At 40.4% G+C, this 27,070-nt stretch overlaps 1 protein-coding gene across 1 annotated transcript in view; it reads right to left on the bottom strand.

Annotated features, from left to right (window-relative positions):
- The window catches only part of CPVL (carboxypeptidase vitellogenic like), a 117,639-nt gene that overhangs the window by 33,920 nt on the left and 56,649 nt on the right, over positions 1-27,070 (bottom strand). Inside the window, exon 10 of the mRNA XM_077775428.1 lies at positions 25,397-25,570. Within this exon, the coding sequence (XP_077631554.1) occupies positions 25,397-25,570 (174 nt within the window). The remainder of the gene's footprint in view (positions 1-25,396; positions 25,571-27,070) is intronic.

Here is a 27,070-nt window from a genome sequence, read left to right as displayed (position 1 = left end):
TATGTTTGCCATGCCACTTCTAAGACTTCCTTTTCTTAAACAGGATAGCCACTTGTCAACAATGCGGAATGTCTTTTCTTCCCAGAATACATTTTTTTGTGTGTGTGCTAAGTTGGTGGATAGTATAGGAGAAACGACATTGAAGCAAGGTCTTCTCTTTTCTCCAAAACCAATATTCAATTGGCTTGAAAAAGAATTCAGATACTACCCAGTACTGAGGAAGTGTAAAAATGGTACCACACTTGAGGAAAGCAATGATCCATTTTTAACAAAAAGATTTTAACATGTTGAGGCTTGCTGTCCCTGTAACCCCAGTTTGTGGAATGAATTCTATGAAAATAAGCCCAAAGAAACAGCGATACACACACACACATACACACATACACGTACGTATCTATTGCGCCATATTTATCAAGTCTTATAATGAAAAACTTGAACACAGTCTAAAATTTAGATAGTGACTGGTTACATAAACTAGGATACAGAAATTCTATAGGATAGTGCAAAACCATTTAAAACCATTTAAAATGTTTCACTGAACCACGAGGCAATGTGGTAAGCAATACTTATCACACACTGTTAAGTATGAAAGCTGAAAGTCAAATACATTTCACAATTATGAATGTATAAGATAGGTATACGTATTTACATACATGGAATGCAACTTTAAAGAAAATGAATACTGTTGGTTAATTTAGGTGGTACAAATCGGGGTAATTTTCTCCTTTGTTTTCCATGCTTCTTAGGTTATTTTTGGGCAACTCACATGATCTTAATTCTCATAAGGCATTGTCATTCAACTCCCACCAAAGAGGTTTTCCTCAACTCCACGATACCTTTGATCTGCTTGGAAGTTCTGGTTTTGCTCAAGTGAAGACCTTTGGTTGAATCCTCAAACTGGATATAAAAAGTTTCACTGCATTTGTTTCCATCTCTGCCTTCCTGGTATACGCTTCTTAAAAGGCTTGCACATAATTAAACAGCCCAGGACTTTTACACACTCCAAATCCTCAAGCAGCAGTGGGCCAGGATTCCGCCTAAGATGAAAGAGCCCTGGGCCTCTGCGGCCGGAGCATGGGGTCTTTCATGTACTCCGTCACCATCACCACCTCCGCACTCCTAAGCAGAAACCCAAAGGGAAAACTCCTGATCGATTTAAAGCCTCTTTAAAAAACTCAACTCAACTATCGCCATAAAAATTTGCTTTGTGTATACAAAGAAATTGCCTCAAAGACCTTGGGTACTTACGGTGCATGCAAAACTCCTACAGCCGTTTCGCCAACAATATGGAAACAATTACATGCGATCTGTACCAGCGAACAAGGCTTAAATACTCCGCCACCCTAGGAAGGCCTGATTAACAAAGACAATTATCTATAAAGTGATTCCTCTTCCAGAATTCAAGGAAAAGATGCTGATTAACTAGCAAATACACAAGCGTGTCTAGCTGTTTTCTACTCCGTGGCTACCAAATGAAGTTTGCATCTCTCTGAGGGTCTCTTGTAGCTACCTCACTATCATCGGTATATTTTGAAATCCATTCGAATGTTTTATCTTTCAGGAGTGCAAATCCACAGGCGACAGCAAAAACAGGCTTATGGGTACAGCATTAGAGCACAGGTTTGTTGGACTGAATTGAGATGAAGCCCAATCCCTGAGCTGTACATCCTTGTTATTCAAGGCCCCTCGCAGACACGAGCACTAACTCTGGAACGAGGCAGTGAAGGGCTGAACTGCCCAATTTTGTGCATGTGAAGGGTAGAATGCCTACTTTGGGGCGGGGGAGGGGGCAATGGAAATCTTCTTTTTAAAGCAAGGAAAACATTTTTAAGTTCTAAAGGGCACACAAGTCAAATGCAAAAAAAAACCTCAGATTAATGATGAAACAGAGTGATTTCAAAGCTGGCATTTAAGGCTGCCAGCATTAAATATAAGAATTCCAGAGCTTTTATTTTTATCTAAATGTCACATTTACTCTCATCAGCCCTGACAGGAATATCTCAGTTGCCTTTAGGGCTGGGTGAGTGGGAGAGATATCCCAGGATCCAATGACAGTAAGCCAAGAAGCTGGGGAGTGGGGATGGGGGTGGGGTGGAGAGAACAGTGGGTGGTCCTGAAGCCCAAGGGCACACGTTGGCCACCTTTGTCCTGGTAGTCAGAGAAGTTCCAGAACAAAGCTTAAGCCCTGACTAGTTGGCCAGATGTGAGGGATGGAACACATTTGTCCCACCTCTTCCCCTAGGGTGACCAACAGCCCAGGGTTTGCCCTGGCCTGAGGCGTTTCCCAGGATGCTGGGCTTTCAGGCTAACCCTGGGACAGTCTGGGGCAAGCTTCTCCCCGAGGCTTGCTAGTATTTTAAGCAACAAGATCTAAAGACACAGAGGAGGAGATGAAATGAAGGCAGCTTTCAGCTACCCTTGTCTGTCACAGTGACTGTAATAAAACCAGGCACAGGGAAGAGCACTGGCTGGAGCAGGCTCCCAGGGACACACGAGGCAGCACCCCTAAACACTCAGTTCCCTCACTTTCCTTTCTGGACAGCTGTGAAGCGTCCATTCAATGGCAAAGGCACTCAGTCTCTTTAGAAAATTTTCTTTACTTCTACTAGAGGTCTGACCAGTTAGCTCAGTGGAACGGATGGTTTTACAAAGACATGGAAAAATACTTCTTATTACAAAATTAACGAAGACTATGATTCTACTGTTTGTACTCTAGGATTATAACATCTTTAAAAAGATGCTTCAAGGGGCGCATGGGTGGCTCAGTTGGTTAAGCGTCCAACTTCAGCTCAAGTCATGATCTCACGGTTCGTGGGTTCGAGCCCCGCATCAGGCTCTGTGCTGACTGCCAGCTCAGAGCCTGGAGCCGGTTTCAGATTCTGTATCTCCCTCTCTTTCTCTGACCCTCCCCTGCTCATGCTGTCTCTCTCCCGCTTTCTCAGAAATAAATAAAAAACATTAATGAAAAATAAATAAAAGGATGCTTCAAATTTGGGAAAAGAATACATCAAAATATCAACTGTTAAGAAAGCTGAAGTGGGGGTGATTGGTTTTAACTTGACTGTTTTCTAGGTGGTTTTTTTTGTTTTTGTTTTTGTTTGTTTGCTTTTGTAAATGTGATTAGGATGTGTTCATAGTGAAAAAAATAGTAAAACAAACTAACACTAAGAGGTTGGGAACCTTGGGTAGCAAAAATGGGCCTTTATTGAGGAATAATTTGTATTAACTCCGATATTACCAGCTCTCAACTTGTCATGACAACTAGGTAAACAGCATAACTAGTTTGTTTGTAGATGATCTTAAAAAAAAATCCATTCCAGAATTCAAGCATTTATAAGAAATAGTAGAAGGCGGCTTGGATTACAAGCATCTTTTTTGTTCGTTCGTTTGTTTGGTCAAAGGCAGAGATGAGAAAAGCATTTTTATTATGTTCTTTACCTTCCAAAGTGCTTTCGTGTACATATGGCTTTATTCTCACACTGCCTCTTGAGGTCAGGATGAGAGGAATGACAAAGTCTGCCTCTACCTTAGTGTTAAGGAAACTGTGACACAGCGAGGGGCCAGAGGGGTCTGAGAGCCCAGACTCCCAAACTTCTACCTAGAACTCCTAAAGAAAGGAGCTAAATTCCTTCAGACCAACAGGCATTTACTGACTCCCCGCAGCTAAATGTTTCATGCTACCGAAAGGTGGCTGAGTGTGAGGTACAGTCCACGTCTCCAGTTCAGAAACAATGTTGGTCTGTTCGTCCAGATCTGGTGACATCTCTCAGTCATTTCTCACTTTGGCTCTATGGACAAGGATGTGTGCAAGGCCGTTATCCAGCTGGTGACAGATGCCTCACTTCTGCTGAAGGGAGTACCAGTGATTAAGCAGCTGTGACATGGCATGGGCTCCTTGAGACCCAGGCTCTCCAGGCTCTTGCTCTGCCCATAGCCCTTGGTCGGAGCCGGGCATCCCAGAAAAAGAATTGACACTTACTGGGAAGAGTCCATTGCCTTCTCTAAAGGTTTTCTATAATGCTGCATGTTGATCGCGCATTGCTTCGGCCTGCCTAGCTCCACTCTCCCTTCCCCTGATTACTGGACTCCCACACCCTCAATGGATCCGGTCCTGGTGGAGGCTGTCAATCACACCCTCCTGCCTCCTCTGTGCAAGGGATGAGCGTATGACCTAAGCTAGGCACTCAAATGCTCCTTTCATAAAATGTCAGTTGTGTGCAGAGTGCATAGGGTTCCCTGATGAGTCTGCCCATTACTTCTCCTTCCTGGATCCCCAGGATTTTCCTTAGTCTCAATCCAGTTCTTCAATCAATGTTTTCTGGGAATTCTGTGACCTATCGTGTCAGCTGATAAATTCCATTTATGCTTCAAGGAAGCACAGTTGTTTCTGTTGCTGAAAGCATGAAATCCAAACTCAGACACCAATGGACCAGTGCCCCCTACGCCCCAGCTTGCAGTAACTGGGAACCCCTGGACGTGCAGCTTAACCTCCATGGGCTTCTTTCCCTTTTCTGGCCATGAATATGGTAGGACCTACATCTCACGGTAGTCAGAGTAAAGGAGGTAATGTGCACAGGGTTGTTAGTGCAGTGCCTGACTCAAATTAGTTCAGTGAGTGCGAGGTCCTCCTCTTCAGGTGGGTTGATATTCAGTTAACGACCTGAAAGACTCAGTAAAGCACTTCTTCTAAAATAAGCCTTCAGAATATGCAGATGGTCCTTTTGTGTCAAACACTTGGTTTTCCCCTTTCCAGAAAACACCTAAGGTAGGAGGAATTTGGGCCGGGATAAACCTGGACTCCATCTATTCAAACGCCTAAGATAACATGCCTTTCACTTAATTTTACGCACAGTGGCCACAGTACCTCAGTAGTCTTTTTCTTGGTAGTCGGAGCCATGAATTTATAAATTACTCTTTTAAAAGAACTTTCAGTTTTGAAGCATGGGGTTCAAGATGGCCAGGAATGTGCCCATATTTCACTGCTAGAAAAGTATGGTAAAGAGCATAGCTTTTCAATGGACATTTTTGAATAAGAGAAGAACTTTCTCATTCCTCTTATGTTGGAGAAGCTGTGCTAAGCATTTTGCATCCATAATTTCACAGCACCCCCAGAAGGCCAGTGTCATTTATCCAATTTTAGGGACAAGGAGACAGAGGTGCAGGGAGAGGAGGCAAACCGGCGACAGAGACTCAAGTTCAGATCTGCTTGAGTCTCAAGTGTGTGCTCCTTAGCCCTCTTCTGTACTGACTCACTGTCTAAATCATTGGCCCCCAAAGGAGCACACTGAGCAGATGGATTATTCTATAGTTGCAATTCAACAGGCAGGAAGCAAACCTAAAGATAAGCATGGAATGAAGGATGCATGTTTATAGTTAAGAGCAAAGGCTCCGGGGCCAGGTTTGAATCCTACCTCTGCCTCTTACTAGCAAGATCATCTTAAGTGACCCAATCTGTCTAGAGCTCCATTTCCTCCTCATCTGTAAAATGGTTGGAGGAGAAACATATATGACAGAGGGTCAGTGGGAGAATTACATAAGGTAATGCATGTAGAGCTCCCTACATTGTGGGCACACAGTAAATATTCAATTAATGCTAATAGCTATTATTATGATTATCACCACATTTGAATAGCTCCACATAGCTATTCAAATTGCTCCACAATTTGCAAGTGAGATGTTACCTGTGAATTACAAACAGGACTTAGGATGTAAGAGTTAAAATTCTGATACAACTGCACTAGGTCATCAGTTTAACAAAACAAACAGCAGGGGTGTATAAAAAGTAATATGAGGCTTGCAGACAGAAGCCTTGAGCTCCAGCCCCAGCACAGCCTCTCAAGGCCTGGGCATACCGAGTGACCTTGGGTATGTCATTGACTCACTCTGGGCGTTAATTTCTTCCTCTGTGAACTGGAATACTTATATTCTAGGATTACTGGGAGGACCAGATGGGATGTGAGATGCAAATGTACCCTGTAGCCTGAAGAGCAAGGTTTTATCAATGTTGTTGTTACTCTTGGTCAAAAATAATCAGAAAAGTTAGGATTCTATACTGGAGCGCAGAGGTTTTCAGTCAGCTGCTTGAAGTCGGCATTCAGCTTGCAGATATATACTCATGGAGTCTACAAAGTGTTGCAATTAGATGCTGGCATCTAATTACTGGGAGATCTGACCATGCTGTGCCTGTATTTCCACTCGTCCACAGTGAGCTAACACCGGGCCCACCCCTTCCTCAGTGTCCCCCATCCCCCGACAGAGGTGTAAGGGTAGCTGTCATCTATTTCCTCTTAGAAGAAGAAAATATTTCTCTGTAGCTAGTCTTTGTCATCGGTAAAAAAGAAAGATCAGTAGGTCTCAATCCAACTCTATTCATTTATTTCCTTTGCTTCCTGGATTCACAGGCAGCTTGAGTTTCACCTCCATTGAAAATGGAAGGGAAGTGGCCTTTTGTCAGAGTTGGAGGAAAGAATGCACGCTTACTTATATATGGAGTGCGTTTTGTTTGTTTGCTTGTTTCATCTGCTCATATGAAATCTCCACTTATTCAACAGTAAATATTTATGGAAAGCCTGAGGACGAGACACCCAGGGAACAGGTATCAAAAGACGTGACCCCCTTTCCCCTGTAAGGCCACAAGTCTAAACGTCTAAACCAAACTGACTCCATGACAGGCTTTAAGTTTCCCCTCTGAACTAGAAGGCCTGAGTTTCAGCTTTCCCGAAACTATCAGGCAGTTACACATTGCCCAAGGCAGGAGAAACCACCTTGCAACACCCAATCAGGAAAGTCCAGCGACCACCCTCCACATTACTGAGGGAGAGGCCTGGAGATAGAAACTATAGATAGGACCCTGTTACCTAATGTTAAAGTTAACCTGTTAGTCGCTGAACAAGACCCTAGGCTCGCTCTGTGATTGGTTGAATTTAAAGGTACTCTAAATGTTGTAATTGGATCCCGCCAAAAGTAACGAATACTCTAGACAATGTGTATGGTCAAACCCGCTGTCAATTTTGTTGAATTATTATGATTAGATCACTGTTCCCGTGTCACAACTTCTGTAACTCCCCCATCTCAAACCCCATAAAAACCCTACTCTGCCTTTGTTCGAGGCTCTCAGCACGGACCCATACGCTGGTGAAGTCTGTGAGCCCAAGCTTAAGCCCGTAAAAAAGCCCTTTGCCTTTGCATGCGTGACTCGGTCTCCCTGGTGGTCTCTGGTCGGTGAGGATACTGCGATCTGGGTATAACACCCCCTAATGCTCCATATTTTTTAACTTTCCCAAAACCGGTGAATAATTAGACGGGAGAGGCAAGTTTTCTCTTTCATCTCTAAGTTTCCCTTAAAAGAGGGGTCAACCCGAAAGTCAGTTCCACTGAAATCTTTCTAAATCCAGTCATTTCGACACTTTAAACCATAAACCTTTCAGGTTCTGCATGTATATACATCAGTTTTTTCATGGATTTACGCCTCTCAGCAAGAAAACCTCTCCCTTGTAAAGACCTCACGAACAGAATCAGATGATAATTCCCCTTATTTTACACGGCGCATACTTGTGAAGGGTAAATATTTTCCAGGCAGATATAAAGCAACCAACTGTTAGCCAAAGAGAGCTGCAGATCAGTTTACCTGCGGACTCAGTAAAAAGACCCCATGCCTTCTGAAGTTGGAGTTTGACTTCAAGTAAGTTAGGGGGTCCCACGTGATGCTCAAAGGTAGAGAAAGACATCTGTGCTTTTTCATGGTGGCTGTACAACTGAATACTTGAAAGAAGGGATTTGGGGCAGAAATGTATACGAATGTGATTTTGATATATTTTCATTGTCGCCAGTAGAAAAGCATAAGCCTGAAAATAAATCATGTGAGGGCCACTTACTGATCTTTTTTAAAAACCCAAACTGAAACACACGTGTTACCGACATTGAGCACAAAGCTTTTCTCTCTGTTTCCCCCACTTTGCTCCTCTACTTATTGGGACAATTTCTGCAATGCCGCCCAAGGGGGCTTCGGTCTCTCAGCATGACAGGAAAGCAAACTGTGCTTTTGGGAGAAGGCTGGATTTTTGTTGTTGCATTTTTAGACGAAAGATTTATGCTTATATTTTGGCCCATTTACAACCCATCATAATACTTTGCAGACAAAGTTATGCTCTTTTCCCAATGATCTAGTGACCTTAATCTCTAACATTTTGTGGTTTCCTGTTTGGGGAAATGATTGAACAGCAGCCTAAGCTATTCCAGGCTGTACAACGTTCCCAGTTGGCCGCTATCTGTCTTAGTTTTGAATGTTCTCCTGTTCACTAATAAAAAAAATTTTTTTTTTTTTAAAGAAGCTTTCCCTACAGATGCTAAATCAATGAAACTCCTAAAAGCAGCCCTCCACGCTTCCTCTCTTGGCTGCCTTATTTATCATTCTTCTTTTACAAACTCCAGTATAGCCGGGAGTTCTTGCTGCCTGAGGCAATTAGCATGACCCACCAGTGCCTTTCTCCTGAACAGAAGAGAATTAACTTCACTAATATCCACTTCAACACAGGGTAATTCCCGAGGGTTTCCCAAAAACTCAACTGCAAAAGAAAAACTGAATTTCAGCTGTGGAGTCTGACATTCAGGTATAACAACTGGAGGCAGAGTTGTTACCATTTCGTGGACAATGCCTCAGCCCTACTTGCCCACGGTTTGCGCTTTCACCTCTACTTCTTCCTGGGGATTCTGCAGGGATATAGGGCTGTCATGCTCAGGAAGCCTGTGTCCCCAGGGCCTGCCTAGAGAAGACTGGTGGAAAAATAATGCAACCATTGAATAAAACAGTAGTCACTTCTACAACCAAGCTGTTCTTCAAAAGGGATGTATTTTGCCTCCAAGTCTAAGGAAAAGGGAAGACAAAGAAAGAGGGGAAATGAACTTAAAATTAACACCCCCCTGTGCCTGCCATTCCCCTACCAGCTGGTTTCGCCAAGACGAGTAAAGAAAAATGAAAGTGGAGGAACAAGGTTGAGCGAGTGTCCGGAGATTATACAAATAATGTCTTTTGGCCAAAGAAAATGATTCCTGCTTTCTTGCAACTTAACTAAATAATTCAGTTGCTGTGCGAGGGGAACGAGAAGCAAAGCCAACTTGAAAAGGATCCAGCAAGCCATCACTGCGACCCTGAGCTCTTTGAAAGAAAATTTAACTACCTAGAATAGCACACTTAAAATTACTTCTAATGATGACCCAGAATAATGTATTTCCTCCAGTTTGAATAGAAAAGTCATGGGGGCCCAGTTGAGGGGATTCTTGACTCTGTTGCTCGTTTCAGGGTCTGCTCGCGGAACCTTTTCCTGATCTCCTAACCTCTTAAGAGTCGCCTCTGACCCTCATCACAATAACTAGATTAATGAACTGACACTGCTCCAGGAGCAGGGCTGTCCATCCCCCCAGACAAGCCTTTTGAGAGAGGAACTGCCCTCCCCGGTCGTCAGAATGTCAGCTTCAAGATCACACCAAGGGTCATCTCCAAAGACTGTCTCATGCTTGCCAAGGTTATAAAGGTACAGGCCAAGGAGCCAAATATTTCCTTTTTTCCACATTATTAAGTGGACTTCATTAATGAGTATACATTTGCACTCAACCCAACCAACAAGAAACATGGAACAAATACAGATGCTATAATTGATAATTACTAAGTCTACAGATATTGACCCACACTAATCAATAGAGTGGCCACCAGCCACATGGGGCCAGTGAGCACATGAAACATGGCTAGTCCAAACTGAGATGTGCTATAAAAGTCTAAGGTACATGCTGGATTTTGATGGCTGAGCACAAAGAAAAGAATGTAAACTACCTCAATAATTTCTTTTTTAATATTTATTTATTATGTTGAGAGAGATCACACATGAGTGAGCACATATACAAACAATAGGGGGATAGAGAAAGTGCGAGAGAGAAAATCCTAAGCAGGCTCTCTCCGTCAGCACAGAGCCTAACGCGGGGCTCCATCTCACAGACTACGAGATTATGACCTGAGTCGAAATCAAGAATCAGATGCTTAAGTGACTGAGCCACTCAGATGCCTCTCTCAACAATTTCTTAATGTTGATTGCACGTTGATAACATTTTGGGCATATTGGGTTAAAGACATGTTATTAAAATCGACTTCACCTATTTCTTTATATATGTTTAATGTTTCTTCTAGAAAATTTAAAATTACCTATGTGGCTTGCCTTATATTTCTCTTGGACAGCCACCATATATATCTTGGGTTTGGTATACACTGTAAAGAAAATTTGTCCCTTTGTCAACAGTTGCCAAATGACAAGCATAACTTCCAAGGACAGCCACTCTTAGAGGAGCAATGTGCAGTTCATTGAGCTGGACTAAGGAACCTGGGAAAGAGTTCATGTGCAGGAGTGGAAGTTGCTCCTATAGCCGCAGTTGTTACAGGAATAGACAGGAGCTATAGGAAACCACCAAGTCCCCTTCCAGCTCCCTGCTCCTCCTCCTCACTATCACTCAAGTTAAAAAACAGATAGCACTGCCACAAAATTGAGTGGGTCCACCAAGGTCTTTGAGAGGACAGAACAGGGAACCTGAGCCCCTGTCACTATGCAATGTCACCGTTGCCTGCTCTTCCTTCTTCCTGGGCAGGGCAGAGAAATGACCTCCTGCTGAAGCTGTCCCAAAGACCAACAGAAAGAAAGCAGGTGGTCTTGCCACAGGAGAAGTACTGAACGACCTCAATAGTCATCAGTTCAGAAGTGCTCAGACGCTCCCAAAGGGAGCACAGACAGTGGGAAGGCAGGCCCTCCACTATGCCGTGAGTAGAGCACTCAGCAAGGTGCAATCCACTTTGGATTGTGGCTGGCCTTTGCCTCACGTCAACCCGTCCACATTCTCTTCTCCTAGAACAAACTTCCCTTCCAGCCTGAGAAAGTTCTAGCTCTCTGGAAATGAGGATTACTGTGCCTTCATATTAGAAGAGGACCAAGAGTAAGGAGGCACTCCTCCAAAGATCCAGAAAAGCCACTCCTATAAGTCTAATTCCCAGAGGCTGCCGCTGTGGTTTGCTGGGCCGCAGGAAGTGTGCGAACACTTTTGGACCAGTAGACCAGGTCGACTGCCATTGAATTAAGTCATACTAAGATGGAAGAAGAGGAAACTCAAGTGGAAAAAGCACTAACCCTGGAGTCAGATCCTGTGGCAAATGGGCTCAAATGATGATAGCAAAGGTTAGAAAAATCAAAACACTGGCTTTGCATTCTGGCTCCATCACAGCTGATAGGTGACTCTCTAACATACTGACCACATAAGTGCAGTGTCAATCCATCTACTGAACATTAGCAGAACTTACTTTTTTATTTCCCTTTTTTAAAACAAAAATAAAGCTTTACTATCTTCCTCCCACACCCCAGCGGATGGTGGTGGGCACACGCTGGTTTCCAATAGCCTGGTGTTTTACAACATTTGTGTCATTGTTTTGCATCTTCTCCTGTTATACTATGACATGAGGACTAAAGGCAGGGAAGCTACTGCAATGTGGTGACGTTTATTGCACAAGAGATACTCTGCATTGTATCCAGAAAGGACTATTCTCCTCACTCTTTCCCTATTTATCTTTTCAAAGTAAAGTCAACTGATACAATTGCCTACATTTCATAGCAGTTGGATTGCCTGGCAACTGGATTTAAATATGCATTTTCTTTGCTTATTGATTTTTAGATCCCTGGAGCCTACCTAGCAAATGGTATAGTCATTTATTATCTTTCTCCTCATACCACCCTCCCTCTGCCATACTTGGGTAACTCCAGATGACATTCTACTTTTCCTATTGTCGTAAATCATGAATGTAACTTCTAATGTTTTGAGGATGAGACACCTTCACACAACAAATAAAGCCCTTGCAAAATGATTACAGTGCTTACCAGGCAAAGCAATGGAAAACAAACCCATTGACATGGGATGTATTTTCAAACAACTTAAAGAAGTAAGAGAAAATAAGAATACATGTTGGTTGTCATTTGAACATTTCATCCCAACATAAATTTAACTTTTTTAATGCTTATTTATTTTTGAGAGAGAGAGAGAGAAAGACAGAGTGTGAGTGGCAGAGGGGCAGAGAGAGCGGGAGACACAGAATCTGAAGCAGGCTCCAGTCTCTGAGCTGGGGATTGAACCCACAAACCATGAGATCATGACCTGAGCCGAAGTCAAACACTTAACTGACTAAGCCACCAAGGCACCCCTGATCCCAACATAAATTTAAAGACAAACAAGAAAAGATATCAACAGCATGACCAATTTGGGTGAAATCAAAGTCTGTTTCATAATTTATGAGTATTCTCTTTACCTTTTACTCATTGAAATGCTTAAAAATTAAAGAAGGCCAGAAGTATGGGCTTCTACTCTTGCACTTGGATTATAACTGAAACAGGTAAAATGAATTCATAAGGAACTCTGCAGTATATACTGATTTTCGAATGTATACTATTTTTATTTGTCTGTAAAATGATGGTTACTTGTCTATAGGCTACGATTACATAAAACAAATGCCCCAGGATTAATTTCCCTCTCTTTAGTTGTATTTCACTGGGAGCTACTTCCTCCTCCCAGAAGTTTTTCATAGAATAGCATTCCTTCCAAAGGGTTTGGAAGAAAAGTGATCACAATGGCTTACAGTCAACAAAGCCAGACTTTTCTCATCATGCTTTGGTGAAGCTTAGAGTCCACCTATGAAGTTGAAGAATCAGACCCATTTAAGTGTTAAAGTTTTCTTGTACGCTAGACATTTATCAAATATAGTTTCCTGGCCACTACTGCCATAGCCATTTTGCCATCAGAAGATGTCAGTAAGGGAAATGCCACAAGCAATTAGAATGACCGCTAAAATGAGTTAGATTTGCTAGAAATATTTACCTTTCAAAGTTCTGAGTCACATGCATTAATCAGGAACTGCCCATTTCTAAACGAAGATCTTTTGATAGCCTAGGATAAGTTAATAGAACTCTAATGACCTGGGTGTTAAGATTTTCGCCTGGCGGTAAAGCTGAGAAACATTAAGGTCCTGAATTCTGAGGACGCAATTAGTTGAAATTTAATGAGCTGCGGAATGATAAATGACAGGGAAATGTAACTTTATATTTACAATTTCCTGACAAGATGAACTTTTAAACACTGCAAACTAAGCCCTACCCCAGGGCAATTTAACCTTTAAAAGCACAAGTATGTGGAGGTAAAGAATTGGCATTTGGGGATGGTACCTCCTGAAATTGCACTGGTCTTCCAAACAACTTAGCAACCGGAGCAACTTCAAATCCAAGGACAATGCTTTGATTTTTGATCCAAATGGCCCTTAGGTATAGAGCTGTAGCTCCTGTTCATGGAAATAATGCTTTCACACAGGAAGTCAAACACACACACACACACACACACACACACACACACACACACACACCCCCTCACACACCCTGGGACAATAACCAGACAGATAAAGGGAGGCTAAAAACATATTCGGATTTTTCAAACAGGAACCATTACAAGAACAGTGTAACTTCTTTATCAGAAAGGACTGGGGACCAGGGCACAGAGCTCTACAAAGAGCAGGGTATTATTCAGAGCCAATAGCTCTTATATAGTGTGGGCTGCCTTTCCTAGATTCTAGAGATACCCTCCACACCCTACCACATCTTATTAGTTTAAAAATCAAGATACATATTATAATCAATGTACGAGAGTTTTTTTTTTTAAATTCTGCTTAAAGAGGAAGGAACACAAGACACACAATATAATCAATGACAATCAGACTGGTGAATTATCTGCAGTTACTAAAATCAAATAGGAGTTCATTGTAAAGACCTATTATGGTGTAAATGAACCAACCACCTGTCTTTTTACTGTCACTCCAAGTTTTTACTTTCCTTCCAAGTTCATTGCACACTATGTGCTAGCTGCTATACTAGGCAACTAAATCACAACTTCTGCTGGAGTGGGCCATGATTAGGGATTTTCTTTGGAGGCTTCCCAGGTGCTTCTAAAGCAAAAGGAGCAATGCACCCCATAACCAACGTGGAAGTGCAGTTTCACAATGATAAGAGAAGGGCGAATTAAAGGAAGTAAAATGAATTAAGCAACATCTACTCTCTGCCAAGCCTTTTGACGTTGCTTCCTTTTTCCCATGACAATTCTTTCATCATTAAAGTTTATTGAGTGCCTACTATAGCTCAGAATCAGTGGTAGGTGCCTTGTATAGGGTGGTGAACAAGAAGATAAGATGATTGCCCTTCTTATGCTTATTGTCTAGGAGATAACTAGAATTTTACAGATTTGGGAGTGAAAGGAAAACTTTAAATTCTGACACTGAACACACCTTAATACCAGTATCAGGGAGCTGGGCTAGGATATGATTTGTAAGGTAAATTTGTTTCCAACCAATGGGCCTATAGAGCCAGGTAGGAAAAGATTATTTTGATTACCTACTATATGTAATCAATGTCTACCGTGAGGAAAATTGATGGAATTATCTGAGAGTACAGTGTCTTTGCCTCCACGATAATGTCTTGCAAATCTGTCATATGCTCAAGGAGTTTAAAGGCATAGCCATACTAAGCAGTCCACATGCTCAAAAAATGGTCAATTAAACCTCTGCAAAGCACCAATCACAGTCTGTCTCCTTCAAAATATTATCATGCATGCTATCTATATGTCAAAGAATATATTATACTGTGTCTAAGGTTAGGAAGCACAATAATAAACAGATATCCACAAATGCACCAGCCACCCTCAGAACCAGTGTGTTACCAATACCGTTGAATCTACCCAGAGCACTTCTCAGTGTCAACCCTCTGTCTACCCCACAAAGAGAACCACTGTCCTGGAGTTTAGGTTTAGAATTTCCTTACATTTGAAAAAGTTTTATTACCTATATACGTATCTCAAAAGAATATATTATTTATTTTGGTTTGTGTTCATGCCTCGTTCCATAGATACTCTTCTGTAGCATGCTTTTTTCCACCCAACATAAGAGTCATGTTGTTGCATCCGTCTGTAGTTTATTAATTTCCTTTAATGACACATAATAGCTAAAACTATAAAACTCAAAAGAAAACATAGGAATAAATCCTTGTTACCTCGAGTGAGGCAATGGTTTCTTAGATATACTATGAAAAACATAAGTGACAAAAGAAAACAGACAAATTGGACTTCATCAGAACTTAAAATTTTGGAGTTTCAATGGACATCCCCAAGAAAATGAAAGACAGTCCACAGAATGGGAGAAAATATTTTCAAATCCTATACCGGACAAAGGACTAATACTCAGACTATAACAAGAACTCCCACAACTCAACAATCAAAAGGCAAATAACTCAATTAATAAATGGGCAAAGGACTTGGATAGACATTTCTTGAAAGAATCTACAAAACTGAACAATGAAAAGCACATGGAAAGATGTTCAACATCATTAGTCATACAGAGAAATGGCAGTCAAAACCACAAAGGGACAGTTCATACTCAAAATGCCAGACAGAAACAAGTGTTGACAAAGATGTGGAAAAATTCAAACTCTCATCCATTGCTGGGGAAATTGCAAAGTGGTACAACCACTTTCGAAAGTTTGGCAGTTTTTCAAACTGTTAAATGTAAAATTACCATATGAGCCAGAAATTCCATTCCTACATATATGGCCAAGAGCACTGCACATGAAGGCTCACAGCAGCATTACTGATAATAGTCAAAAAGTGGGAACAACTGATGAATGATTGAGTAAAATGGGGCATATCCATCCAATGGAATATTATTTGGCAATAAAAATGAACGAAGTGTTGACACATGCTATGTGGATGAACCTGAAAGCATTATGCTAAGTGAACGAAGCCAGTCACAATAGGCCACATGTTGTAGGCTTCCATTTATATCACAATGTCTAAAATAGGTGAATCCATAGAAACAGAAGAGTAATAGTTACCGGGAGCTGAAGAGAGGGAGAATGTGGGCATTACTGCTAAAGGATAAGGGATTTTGGGGGGACATGACAAAAATGTTCTGAAATTAAACAGTGGTAATAGTTGCTAAAATTTGTGAATATCCTAAAAACCACAGACAGACCTGAACATTTCAAATGGGTAAATTCTGCAGTATGTGAAGTGTATCCTCAATAAAACTGTTAAAGAAATAGTACAAAGATTTCCTGTGTACCCTTTAAGTACCCTTCACATTATTAACATCTAACATAACCACCATGAAATCATTGAAGCCAGAAAATTAACATGGATATAAACAATTTTCTATCCTACAGATTTTATCCAAAATTTTCTATTTGTCACCTAATAGCCTTTTTCTGGTCCTAGACCCAAAAAAGGTCACATATTGTATATATTTAAGTTTCAAGTCTCCTTAGTCCCTCAGGTCGGCTTTTGTTTTGTTTTTCTTTTCTTCTTTTTCTCTTCCTCCTCCTGCCTCCTCCTCTTTCTCTCCTTTCTTCTTCTTTCCTTCCTTCCTTCCTTCCTTCCCCTTCTCCCTCCTCCTTCTTCTTTTTCTCTTTCTCATTCTTCTCCTTCCTCTTTGTTCCCTTCCACTTCTCCTTCTTCTTCCTCTTCTTTCTTTTTCTCCTGCTTCTTCTACTTTGGTCTTTCATGACCTTTTGACCAGTACTAGCAATTATTTTGTGAAACGTCTCCCAATTTTAGTTTGTCTAATGTTTCCTCATGATCAAAGTGCTGTTAGACATTTTTTGGAAGAATATCACAATAGTGTTATTGTGTCTTCTTAGTACATCAGAGGCATATAATATTGATTTGCCCCATTAATGGTAATGTTAACTTAAATCATTTGGTTCCTATATGCCAGATTTCTCTACTGTAAAGTTACTATTTTTTCCTTTCATCATAAATATTTTGAAGGGGAATCCTCTGAGACTACATTGATACCCTGCTTTTCATCATAGTTTCACTCACTGAATTTAGCATCCATTAGTGATTCTCTTGCCTGAAACAACTATTACTGTACTATTTGCCAAATAATTATCCCATTATTCCTTATAGTACCTGGAATATCCCCCCATTCATTTTTTAATTTATTTGTTTGTACCATAATGGACTCTGAGTCTAAAGCAATGTGTATTCTCTTTTATGAAACAGAATAATGCTTATTGTAGGCCTTTGGTAGATTTTTAACAAGTCAAGAAAGTCTCATACTGTGCTAGGCGGAATAATAGACACTTTCCAAAGATATTCAGTACTAATCCCTGGTACCCGTGAATGCTGCTTTATGTAGCAGATAAAAAAGGAAGAAAGGAATGAAGGAACAAAGGAGGAAGACAAACTTTGCGGATGTGATTAAGATAAGCATTTGGTATGGGAAGATTATCCTCAATTATCCAAAATGTTCTTAAATGCAGTCACATGTATCCTTATAAGAGGGAGGCAGAAGGATATTTGACCATAGACCAGAAGAAGTCAATGTGACCATAGAGACAGAGATTAGATTGAGTGGTCACAAGCCAAGGAATGCCAACAGCCACCAGAAGCTGGAAATGACAAGGAATGTATTATCCCCGTAGACCCTCTAAAGGGAGCGAGTCCTTGCCGACACCTTGCTTTCTATTCTCCAGAACTGTGAGAAAATAAATTTCTGTAGTTTATGCCATCAAGTCTGTAGTAATGGCATTATAGCAGGTGTAAGAAACAAATACAGATACTGTTACTAGCTTGTTAAAAATGTTAACGTAAATCTGTTTTAATTTTATCAAATCTACTTTTTGGCATACATTTAGATGAAAAAAATTTTTCTTTTTTAAAATTTTAATGTGGTGGGGCACTGGGGTGGCTTAGTCCATCAAGTGTCCAACTTCAGCTTAGGTCATGATCTATCAATTTGTGAGTTTGAGCTCTGCATTAGGCCCTGTGCTGACAGCTTTGGAGCCTGAACCTTGATTCGGATTCTGTGTTTCCCTCTCTCTCTGCCCCCTTCCTGCTTGCACTCTGTCTCTGCCTCTCTCAAAAACAAATAAACATTTCAAAAACTTCAAAAAATTAAAATTTTAGTGTGGTGAATTTTATGATAGAATTTCTAATACAAAATGTCCTTGTATACATGGGATCAACCAAACTTGACCTTTATTATTCACTGGTAGATCAGGTTGTTTAAATATTCTGTTTAGGATTTTTACATATATGCCCATAAGTGAGATCCTTCTAGAGTTTTCCACTCCCTTCCTTAAATGTTTTTGGTAACAACATGATAGTTCCCTAGAATAACTTGGATAGTATTTTCTTTTTTCCTATTCTCTATAAAAAAAGTTTGTATAAAATTGGATTAATCAGTTCATGAAAGTTAGGTAGAATTTACATATACAACTTTGTTGGTATGGTGTTTTTTTATGGTACAATTTTCACCTACTGACTCAATGTATTCAATGGCTAAGGACCGTTACTTTTTTGATACATAAGTTACATAGATTTACATTTTTATTTGTATTTTTTGATATTTTAATGTGTACTGTTATTTTTGATTTTTAAATTAATTGTATGTGGTCAGAGAATATGGGCTGCATGATGCAAATTTTTTTTAAGGCTGTGTGATTTATTTATTTACTTTTATTTATTTTTACAAATAGTTTATTGTCAAGTTGGTTTCCATATAACACCCAGTGCTCATCCCAAGTGCCCTCCTCCATGCCCATCTCCCCCCTCCCCCCCACACCCATCAGTCCTCAGTATGTTCTCAGTATTCAAGAGTCTTTCATGGTTTGCCTCCCTCCCTCTCCCCCACTATTTCCCCCCTTCTTCTCCCCCATGGTCCTCAGTTAAGTTCCTCCTAATCCTCCTATACGTGCAAACATATGGTATCTGTCCTTCTCTGCCTGACTTATTTCGCTCAGCATAACACCCTCAAGGTCCATCCATGTTGCTACACATGGCCAGATTTCATTGTTTCTCATTGCCATGTAGTATTCCATGGTATAGATAAACCACATCTTCTTGATCCATTCATCTGTTGATGGACACTTAGGCTCTTTCCATGTTTTAGCTATTGTGGAGAGTGCTGCTATGAACATTGGGGTACATGTGCTCCTATGCATCAGCATTTCTGTATCCCTTGGGTAAATTCCTAGCAGTGCTATTGCTGGGTCATAGGGGAGTTCTATTGTTAGTTTCCTGAGGAACCTCCACACTGTTTTCCAGAGGGGCTGTACCAGTTTACATTCCCACCAACAGTGTAGGAGGGTGCCCGTTTCTCCACATCCTCGCCAGCATCTAGAGTTCTCTGATTTGCTCATTTTAGCCACTCTGACTGGCGTGAGGTGGTATCTCAGTGTGGTTTTGATTTGTATTTCCCTGATGAGGAGGGATGCTGAGCATCGTTTCATGTGTCTGTTGGCCATGTATGATGCAAATTCTTTAAAATATTTGAGACTTGTTGATCATTACTTTTAGAATTTTATACACATTCATTAAATCAAGCTCGCTAATTATATTGTTCAAATCTTCTTTGTCTTACTGTGTTCCATTTTGGTTAATTTCTTCTAATCTGTGAATCTTATTGGCAGCAATGTCTAATAGGTTCTTTATCGCAAGCACTGGGTTTTAAATACAACTGTATTTTTCATTTTTAACACTTCTTACTGGTTCTCCTTCACATTGGCCTAGCCATATCGGATGGTTCCTTGCTTATTGCTTATTTTAAACTCCATTTCTATGTGTTTAAATATTTCATACATAGTTAGTTTCTATTCCATCCCTCATATTTCCTACATCTGAGGTGCCTTGGATATCTATACAATTTTTAACTGTTTCTGCTTATCCTCCACAATGGTAGCCTGTTGACCAGCATCCTGGGTGATTTACAATTATGAGATTACATTTGTGTCAAACTTAGCTAATAAAAATCTGAAAAATCAAAATACCTCTAGCTGTTGTGTTTTGGTTTCTATTGGTTGCCAGAGGTCACCACCACAGGGGACCAATTAGCCCCTCCATGTGTGACAGGCTTGGTGCCAGGCTCTCAGGGTAGCAACTTCACCTTACTTGGGCCCATGGCCCTGTCACCAACTGCAGAGCTGAGGACATTGAGCCTCAGGACCGCCCTGTGTTATTACTCTTACTCCACAGGATTTAGTTCTCTATATTTTGTTTTCCTTTGTTTTTGCTTTCTTTTTTTTGTTTTTTTTTCCACTTTGAGATCTCCTTTGGTTAAAAACAGTGCAATCATATTTGTTGTGATTTACTCTGAATTTAGTTATATTTCAATGAAGGGGTCTTCCAATATCTATTTTATCACAGTGCTGGAAGCAGAAATTGAGTCTACCTTTTATCAACTCTACTGGTATGTATCTCTTTTACTAAGCAGACAATAAATCTTTTTGGTTTTTAATTCCTAAGCTTTACTTTTTAGAGCATTTTAGGCACACAGCACAATTGAACAGAAAGTGAGACAGATCCATTACATCCCCTGTTCCCACATAGCATATGCACAAACTCCCGCACTATCAACGCCCCCCCCCCACAGTGATACATTTGTTACAGCACATGAACCTACAATAATACATCATTATCACTAAAAGTCCCTAGTTTACATTAGGGTTCACTGTGGTGGTGTACTTTTTATGGATTTTAAGAAGTATAATGACACCTCTGCATCACCGTAAGATCATATAGAATAGTTTCACTGCCCTAAAGATCGATGCCCTGCTTATTCACCACACCGTCCTCCCTAACCCCTGGCAAGAAGTGAACCTTTTACTATCTCCATACTTTTGTCTTTTCCAGAATCTCCTATAGTTGGAACATACTATGTAGCTTTTTCATATTGACTTCTTTCATTTAAGTTTCCTCCATGTCTTTCCATGGCTTGATAGCTCACTCTTTTTAGTGCTGAGTAATACTGTCCACTGTCTATACTACAGTTCGATCTAGTCACCTGCCAAAGGACATCTTGTTGCTTCCAAGTTTTGGCAATTATGAATAAAGCTGCTAGAAACAGCTGCATGAAGGATTTTGCGTGGACATGAGTTTTCAATTCATTTGGGTAAGTACCAAAGAGTATGATTAGTGCATCATGTGGTAAGAGTTGTTTAGTTTTATAACTAACAAACAAATGAACTGCCAAGGTGCTGTACCATTTTGCATTGCCACCAGCAACAAATAAGAGTTCCTATTGCTCTGTATCCTCCTTAGCACTTGGTATTGTCAGTGTTTTAGATTTTGGCCATTCTGAAAGGTATGCAGTGGTATCCTATGGTTTAAATTTGCAATTCACTAATGGCATATGATGCTGAACATCTCTGCATATGTGTCCATCCCATCTGCATATTTTCTTGAGTGAGGTCTTAAGACTTGGGTCTGTTGGGGTGCATGAGTGGCTCAGTCGGTTAAGCGTCGGACTTCAGCTTAGGTCATGAAGTTCATGGTTTTGAGCCCTGCGTTGGGCTCTGTGCTGACAGCTCAGAGCCTGAAGCCTGCTTCAGATTCTGTGTCTCCCTCTCTCTTTGCCTCTCCCTTGCTCATGCTCTGTCTCTCAAAAATGAATAAACATTAAAAAGAATTTAATAAAAAAAAACTTGGGGATGTTAAGGTCTTTCACTCTTTTTTAAATGAGTTGTTCATTGTCTTATTGCAAAAAATTACAGTGCAGGCTTTCCTACCCTGGCATTGGTTCCTATGGAAGTTTCTTCTTGGATAAATTGTGGTTCTCTCTATTCGTCTCTTTCTAATTTGTGGGGAAGTGGTTTGCCCTCTGACCTCACTTCTCTCACAGATCTAAGAAGATTTGTTGACTTTTCAGTTTAACTTTTTACTTATTCTTGGGATCAAGTGGTAACTTCTAAGCTCCTTACATGCTGAACTAGAAACTAAAAGTCTGTTAAGTCTTTCTTATTTTGTGTTTTCCAGGGTTTCTTATACAACTTTTGTATATAGCACATGCTTAAGGAGTTTTGCTAAAATTTGTTGAACATCAATGGTAACAGCTTATATTTTCAAGCACTTTCTAACCATCAGTCACTGTTCTACATGTTTTTACATACGTAATCTATTTGAACCTCACAAGAACTCACCTACAAGTACTATTATTATTCTCATTCTGTGCATGAGAAATCTGAAGAACAGAGAGTTTAAGTATCTTCCTCCAAACGGACATAGCCAGAGAATGGTGAACCTGAATTCAAACTCAAAATATTTGAGAACCCAAGCTCATAACCACCATGCTCTACAACCCAGCTGACTCCTAAATATCCTGATAATATTGTGACTTTGATTTAATGATGACGAATCCCAATAGTCCAAGAGATTATTTCTCTTTCTGGTCATTTTGAAAACTGCTAATATATTTCAATTTACTGCCCAAACATCTGAAGTTAATGAAAGAGAATGACTTTGAATACACATTCCCTGTAAAGCAATACAAGAAAAAGATTATGTTTTTATGCAGTCCACACAGAAACTGATGTGCCCCAGGAGTGTTATTAGTTGCCAGAAGCTGATGAAGGTCTTCCTCAGCCCATCAGAGATACCTACGTTGCTGAAAATGATTCTAGTACTGGAAAAAGACTTCCATGTTCCTATGAATAGAAACATGTGCGCTGTTTTCTATGACAAATTAGCACTCAGACTTGCATAAATATAACTTTGAGCATACTAATGTTTTAAGCCAATGTAGGCTGTTCTGATTCTATTGCATATACGTTGAAGTTCACCACCATTAATAGACAAGCCAAAGATAACCGTTGCCCTGTAGGCAACCCCTGCTGTAGCAAAATGCACAGCCTGCTTTAGAAGGAGCAATTTTTAGTCTACACTCGGCCTGACTGCATATTTTGTTCTCTTTTTTTACAGAAACATGATTTATCTGTACCACTTATCTATTCTCTTTTTTTTTCTAACAACGGAGTCAGAATTTCGAGTTTCAAAAATATTCTGATTTCATTAAAATTCATATTGGTTGGTTTAAGAGATATGGGAAACAAGGACAGAGATGTTTACATATCAAAATACTGGATCATTTTTAGTCAATATAGTTTTTATCAATTAAATGGATACTCCATGGCAATTAGCCAGTATCAGGTAAGTTTATAGCCAATATCAGGTGAGATTCATGTTCCACTCTATCCTCACGTGGCTGAGAAAAGAATCATATTCTACGTAAATCTAGAATACCGTGAGAAAATGTATCTCCCAAGGGCACGAAAAATGTACAAACTTCCTTATTTGCTCTCTATTAAAAAAAAACAAAAACCCACTTTGCATTCCTTGATGTTGTATTATAGCCCATCGTTTATGTCTCAAAAACACAAGTGCTCAGCTCTTTCTGGTCCAATAAATTTGTAGATAAAATCCAACGATTTACGGACAAGTAGATTAGATAGATTTTTGATGTATAACTAATTTATAGAACTGATTTTTCATTCATTCATTCATTCATTCATTCATTCATTCATTATTTAGATTGCTCCAGTGCTGGAAGGGACAGCCTGTAATGGAAGTACAGTGTCCTAAGTGTGACCACAGTTACAGAGACCACATGGTCTGAGAACTTGCAGAAGAGAACAACCAGCTAAGTGCTTTAAAAAAGGTCTCCAACTAGGCAAGCACGAAGGGACCCAAAAAAGAACAGAACACAAGGATGGTTGAAACTCTGACCTCATCCAGTTAGATGCTTTCATTCCTAGAAAGTATTGCATCAAGTTCTGCAAATTGATAACGGGTTTGTAGACTGCATGCCATTGACCTTAGATTATTTTTGGTGAAGGTTGTATATATGTCTAGGGACTCAAACCATGTACTAACAGCAGCATCAACAAAATGGGCCTTCTAGGTCTGGCGTATTTCAAAACACAATCTAATAAGGGTACATTTGGCAATGGATTCCCTTGCACAGTACTGACAGCTGAATAATCCTGAGGGAAAGTATTCTTTTAAAAACATTTTTTTTAATGTTTATTTTTGAGAGACAGAGACAGAATGCAAGTGGGGAAGGAGCAGAGACAGAGGAAGACACAGAATGTGAAGCAGGCTCCAGGCTCTGACCTGTCAGCACAGAGCCTGATGCGGGGCTCGAACTCAGAAACCATGAGATCATGACCTGAGCCGAAGTTGGATGCCCAACCAACTGAGCCACCCAGGCGCCCCGAAAGTATTCTTTTAAAAAAAATTTTTTTTTTAATTTATTATTTCTAGGAGAGAGAAAGAGTAAGCAGGGGAGGGTCAGAGAGAGAGGGAGTCACAGACTGAAACAGGCTCCAGGCTCTGAGCTGGCAGTCAGCACAGAGCCCGACGCGGGGCTCGAACCCACGAACCGTGAGATCATGACCTAAGTGAAAGTCGGATGCCTAACCGACTAAGCCACCCAGGCGCCCCGAAAGTATTCTTAATACAGACATCGTAGACCTGTGTATTCCTCATGGCAGGAAATGGTAGTAAAAAGGGTTTGGCCAAATTAAAGCAATCTATATTGAGATTATTTTGGCCAACGGAACCAAAGTATCCTGAGGGGAGGTTGCCATTTTGATAATTCATACAAAGGTGTGCAGGTGACGAGCTGCCCTGTTTTTTGTTACTCTTGCTTCTGTCAGGAAATAGAGAGGAAGTGGATCCCCTCAGCGGCTGATCTTCTCTATCATGAGCACACTTCTCCTTGCAGAGCTGGCCCAGATACTAGGCCTGGGACAGATGATAAGAGCCCAAGAAAATCAGAGGAGGAAGTGAGAATAAAGGAGCAGCAAAGAAATTCACAGGATGACTCTTCTCCATCACTTGCTCCTGGTACCCTTCCCCTGCAGGGGGAATTCTAGGATCCAGGACCCCTTTGCCTGAATTTTCAGGGCTTCACTCTTTCACTTCCTTTTGGTACCTCCACCAGCAAATCAGGCAGAACAGCTCAGATAATGAGGTGCTTGGATTCACGCTCCTCAAAACGAAGACTCTTTCTCATTCATTGTTTCAACCTGACGGCCTAGCACAGTCTTGGGCTTAAAGCAGATACTGAAAAAACGGTGGGTGAGCAAGGGGAATGAATACAATTATTAGGTAAGATGCATTTTTTTTGGAATAGCCAGTTGATTGGATTTATTTCCGACTTTGTTGGGATTCATGTTATAAAGCAGGCAATAAGGCAAAACTGGCTTCCACAGGCCAATCAGCTTCTTGGCTCGGCTGTAGTTCTTTCCTCAAGGAATGATGAGAGGTGGCATGTGGCAAGGAGAATTTCATTTGAAGGAACTATCAGGGGATAGTGATTTAGTTAGAAGGGGGAAAAAACCTTAATTCAAAGAAATCAAACAGTACGGGAGCTGTTATTTATATTTGTAAAATACCATAAAGACAAAAAAAGTGTCAGGAGTCAAATTACAAATAAAAGAAAGTCACCTCTGTGCTAGATAATCTAAAACGTTCCTGAAATAAACAGTAAATGAAGTAACCGTCTTACCTTATAATTATTCATGATTTCAGCTAACCATGGCTTAACGGACTTTACTGTATCTTCTCGCATGTACTTTTCGACTTCGGATCCATCACTAAAAGTCCGGTTTCCCACGTGGATGGCTTGTCTCACGTGTGGAAGGGACAAAAATTTCCCATAGTAATTTTGGTCCTCAGGTTCCTGGTGGAAGGAGACATCAGAAAAATATTGGAGAACGTGACTTGGTGACAGGAATAGCATGCTGAGAAAGCTTCCATTTCTCAGAACATAAACCGTAATGAACAAGAAGAGACATGACTATTCACTTTGGTCTCCACCCTGATATTTTCAATTTGGGGGTTTTGAGGTCATTTCAATGTTACTGACAATAAGACCGGATGATCTGATACCTTTGGAGCCAATACCTAATTTGCAGATGCTCAATCTTCTTTTCTTAGTAAACCAAACTTCTGCAATCTGTGATTCCAATCAACAACCGGAGTGGGGCAGAGACCAGAAAAACGGAAGAGGTGAGATTATCAAAAGCAATTTGCTCCTTGTCAGAGGCCTTTTGGGAGGAAGGTCAAATAGACCACAGGAGCCAGAACTGGGCTTTCTTTTGCATGTTCTGCTGTTTATTAAAACCATACACGGAAAATAATCGGCTAACCATAATTGCAGGGGGGAATATACCAAGTGTAAAACAGATGATACTTTATGAAGGACATTAGACAAAAGAAAAGTTGTCCGTGAGCCTTATTTAAAAAAAAATACTGCATAAAGTTTGTGGCATTGAAAGTCTGTGATAGTCATCATACTAAGAGAAAAAAGAGCGTTGTTTTAACAAATGACAAAAGGATAAAAAAAACTTAGAATTCAAGATCAGTGATTTTGTGCATTATCAATTTTTGCTAATTTGTTGAATACATTACTTTGTAAGGAAAAAAGAAATGTAATTATAAATTCTGTTTCTCTCTTTTCTACCATGTGTTTTCCTCTTGGTAGACTTGAAATCCAAAACCACAGGGTTAGCAAATGCTATTGAAATTAGCTTTATATTTTATTTATGAAGTAGTTAATGAGGCAAATTTATTTATTTTATTTTTTAATTTTTTTAATGTTTATTCATTTTTTGAGAGACAGAGAGAGACAGAGCATGAGCAGGGGAGGGGCAGAGAGAGAGGGAGACACAGAGTCCAAAGCAGGCTCCAAGCTCTGAGCTGTCAGCACAGAGCCTGACACGGGGCTTGAACCTACGAGCAGTGAGACGATGACCTGAGCCGAAGTCAGACGCTTAATCGACTGAGCCACCCAGGCACTCCTAATAAAGCAATCTTAAAAACAAGATGCATTGTCATATACGCTAGACCAAGATTGTACAAATCCAAATCCCCACTTTTTTATCCCAAGGGATAAAATCCCTTGGTTTTATTTGATTAACTCTGCACAAAAGGCATCAACTTTGGCCTGCTTTTATGAAAGAAGACTACTTGAATACTTCGAGAAATATTCCAGAGGGCTCAAAGGGAAGGCCATACTAAGTGCACAAACCTTCTTAAGCTAAAAGAAAGACAATGCAAATGTTTCCATAAAGGCTTTGGCAATTTTGATGATCCAAGCTGCCTTAAGAACAGAACAAATAATGTGGACATTTTCAAGAAACTCACTACAGGCTTGGGGTTCTAGAACTTAATACCCAGA

Source organism: Crocuta crocuta, unplaced genomic scaffold (assembly GCF_008692635.1).
Source record: "Crocuta crocuta isolate KB4526 unplaced genomic scaffold, BGI_CrCroc_1.0 scaffold197, whole genome shotgun sequence".
Lineage (NCBI taxonomy): Eukaryota > Metazoa > Chordata > Mammalia > Carnivora > Hyaenidae > Crocuta > Crocuta crocuta.
The sequence above is the reverse complement of the archived record's forward strand: the minus strand, read 5'-3'. Positions and strand labels throughout refer to the sequence as shown.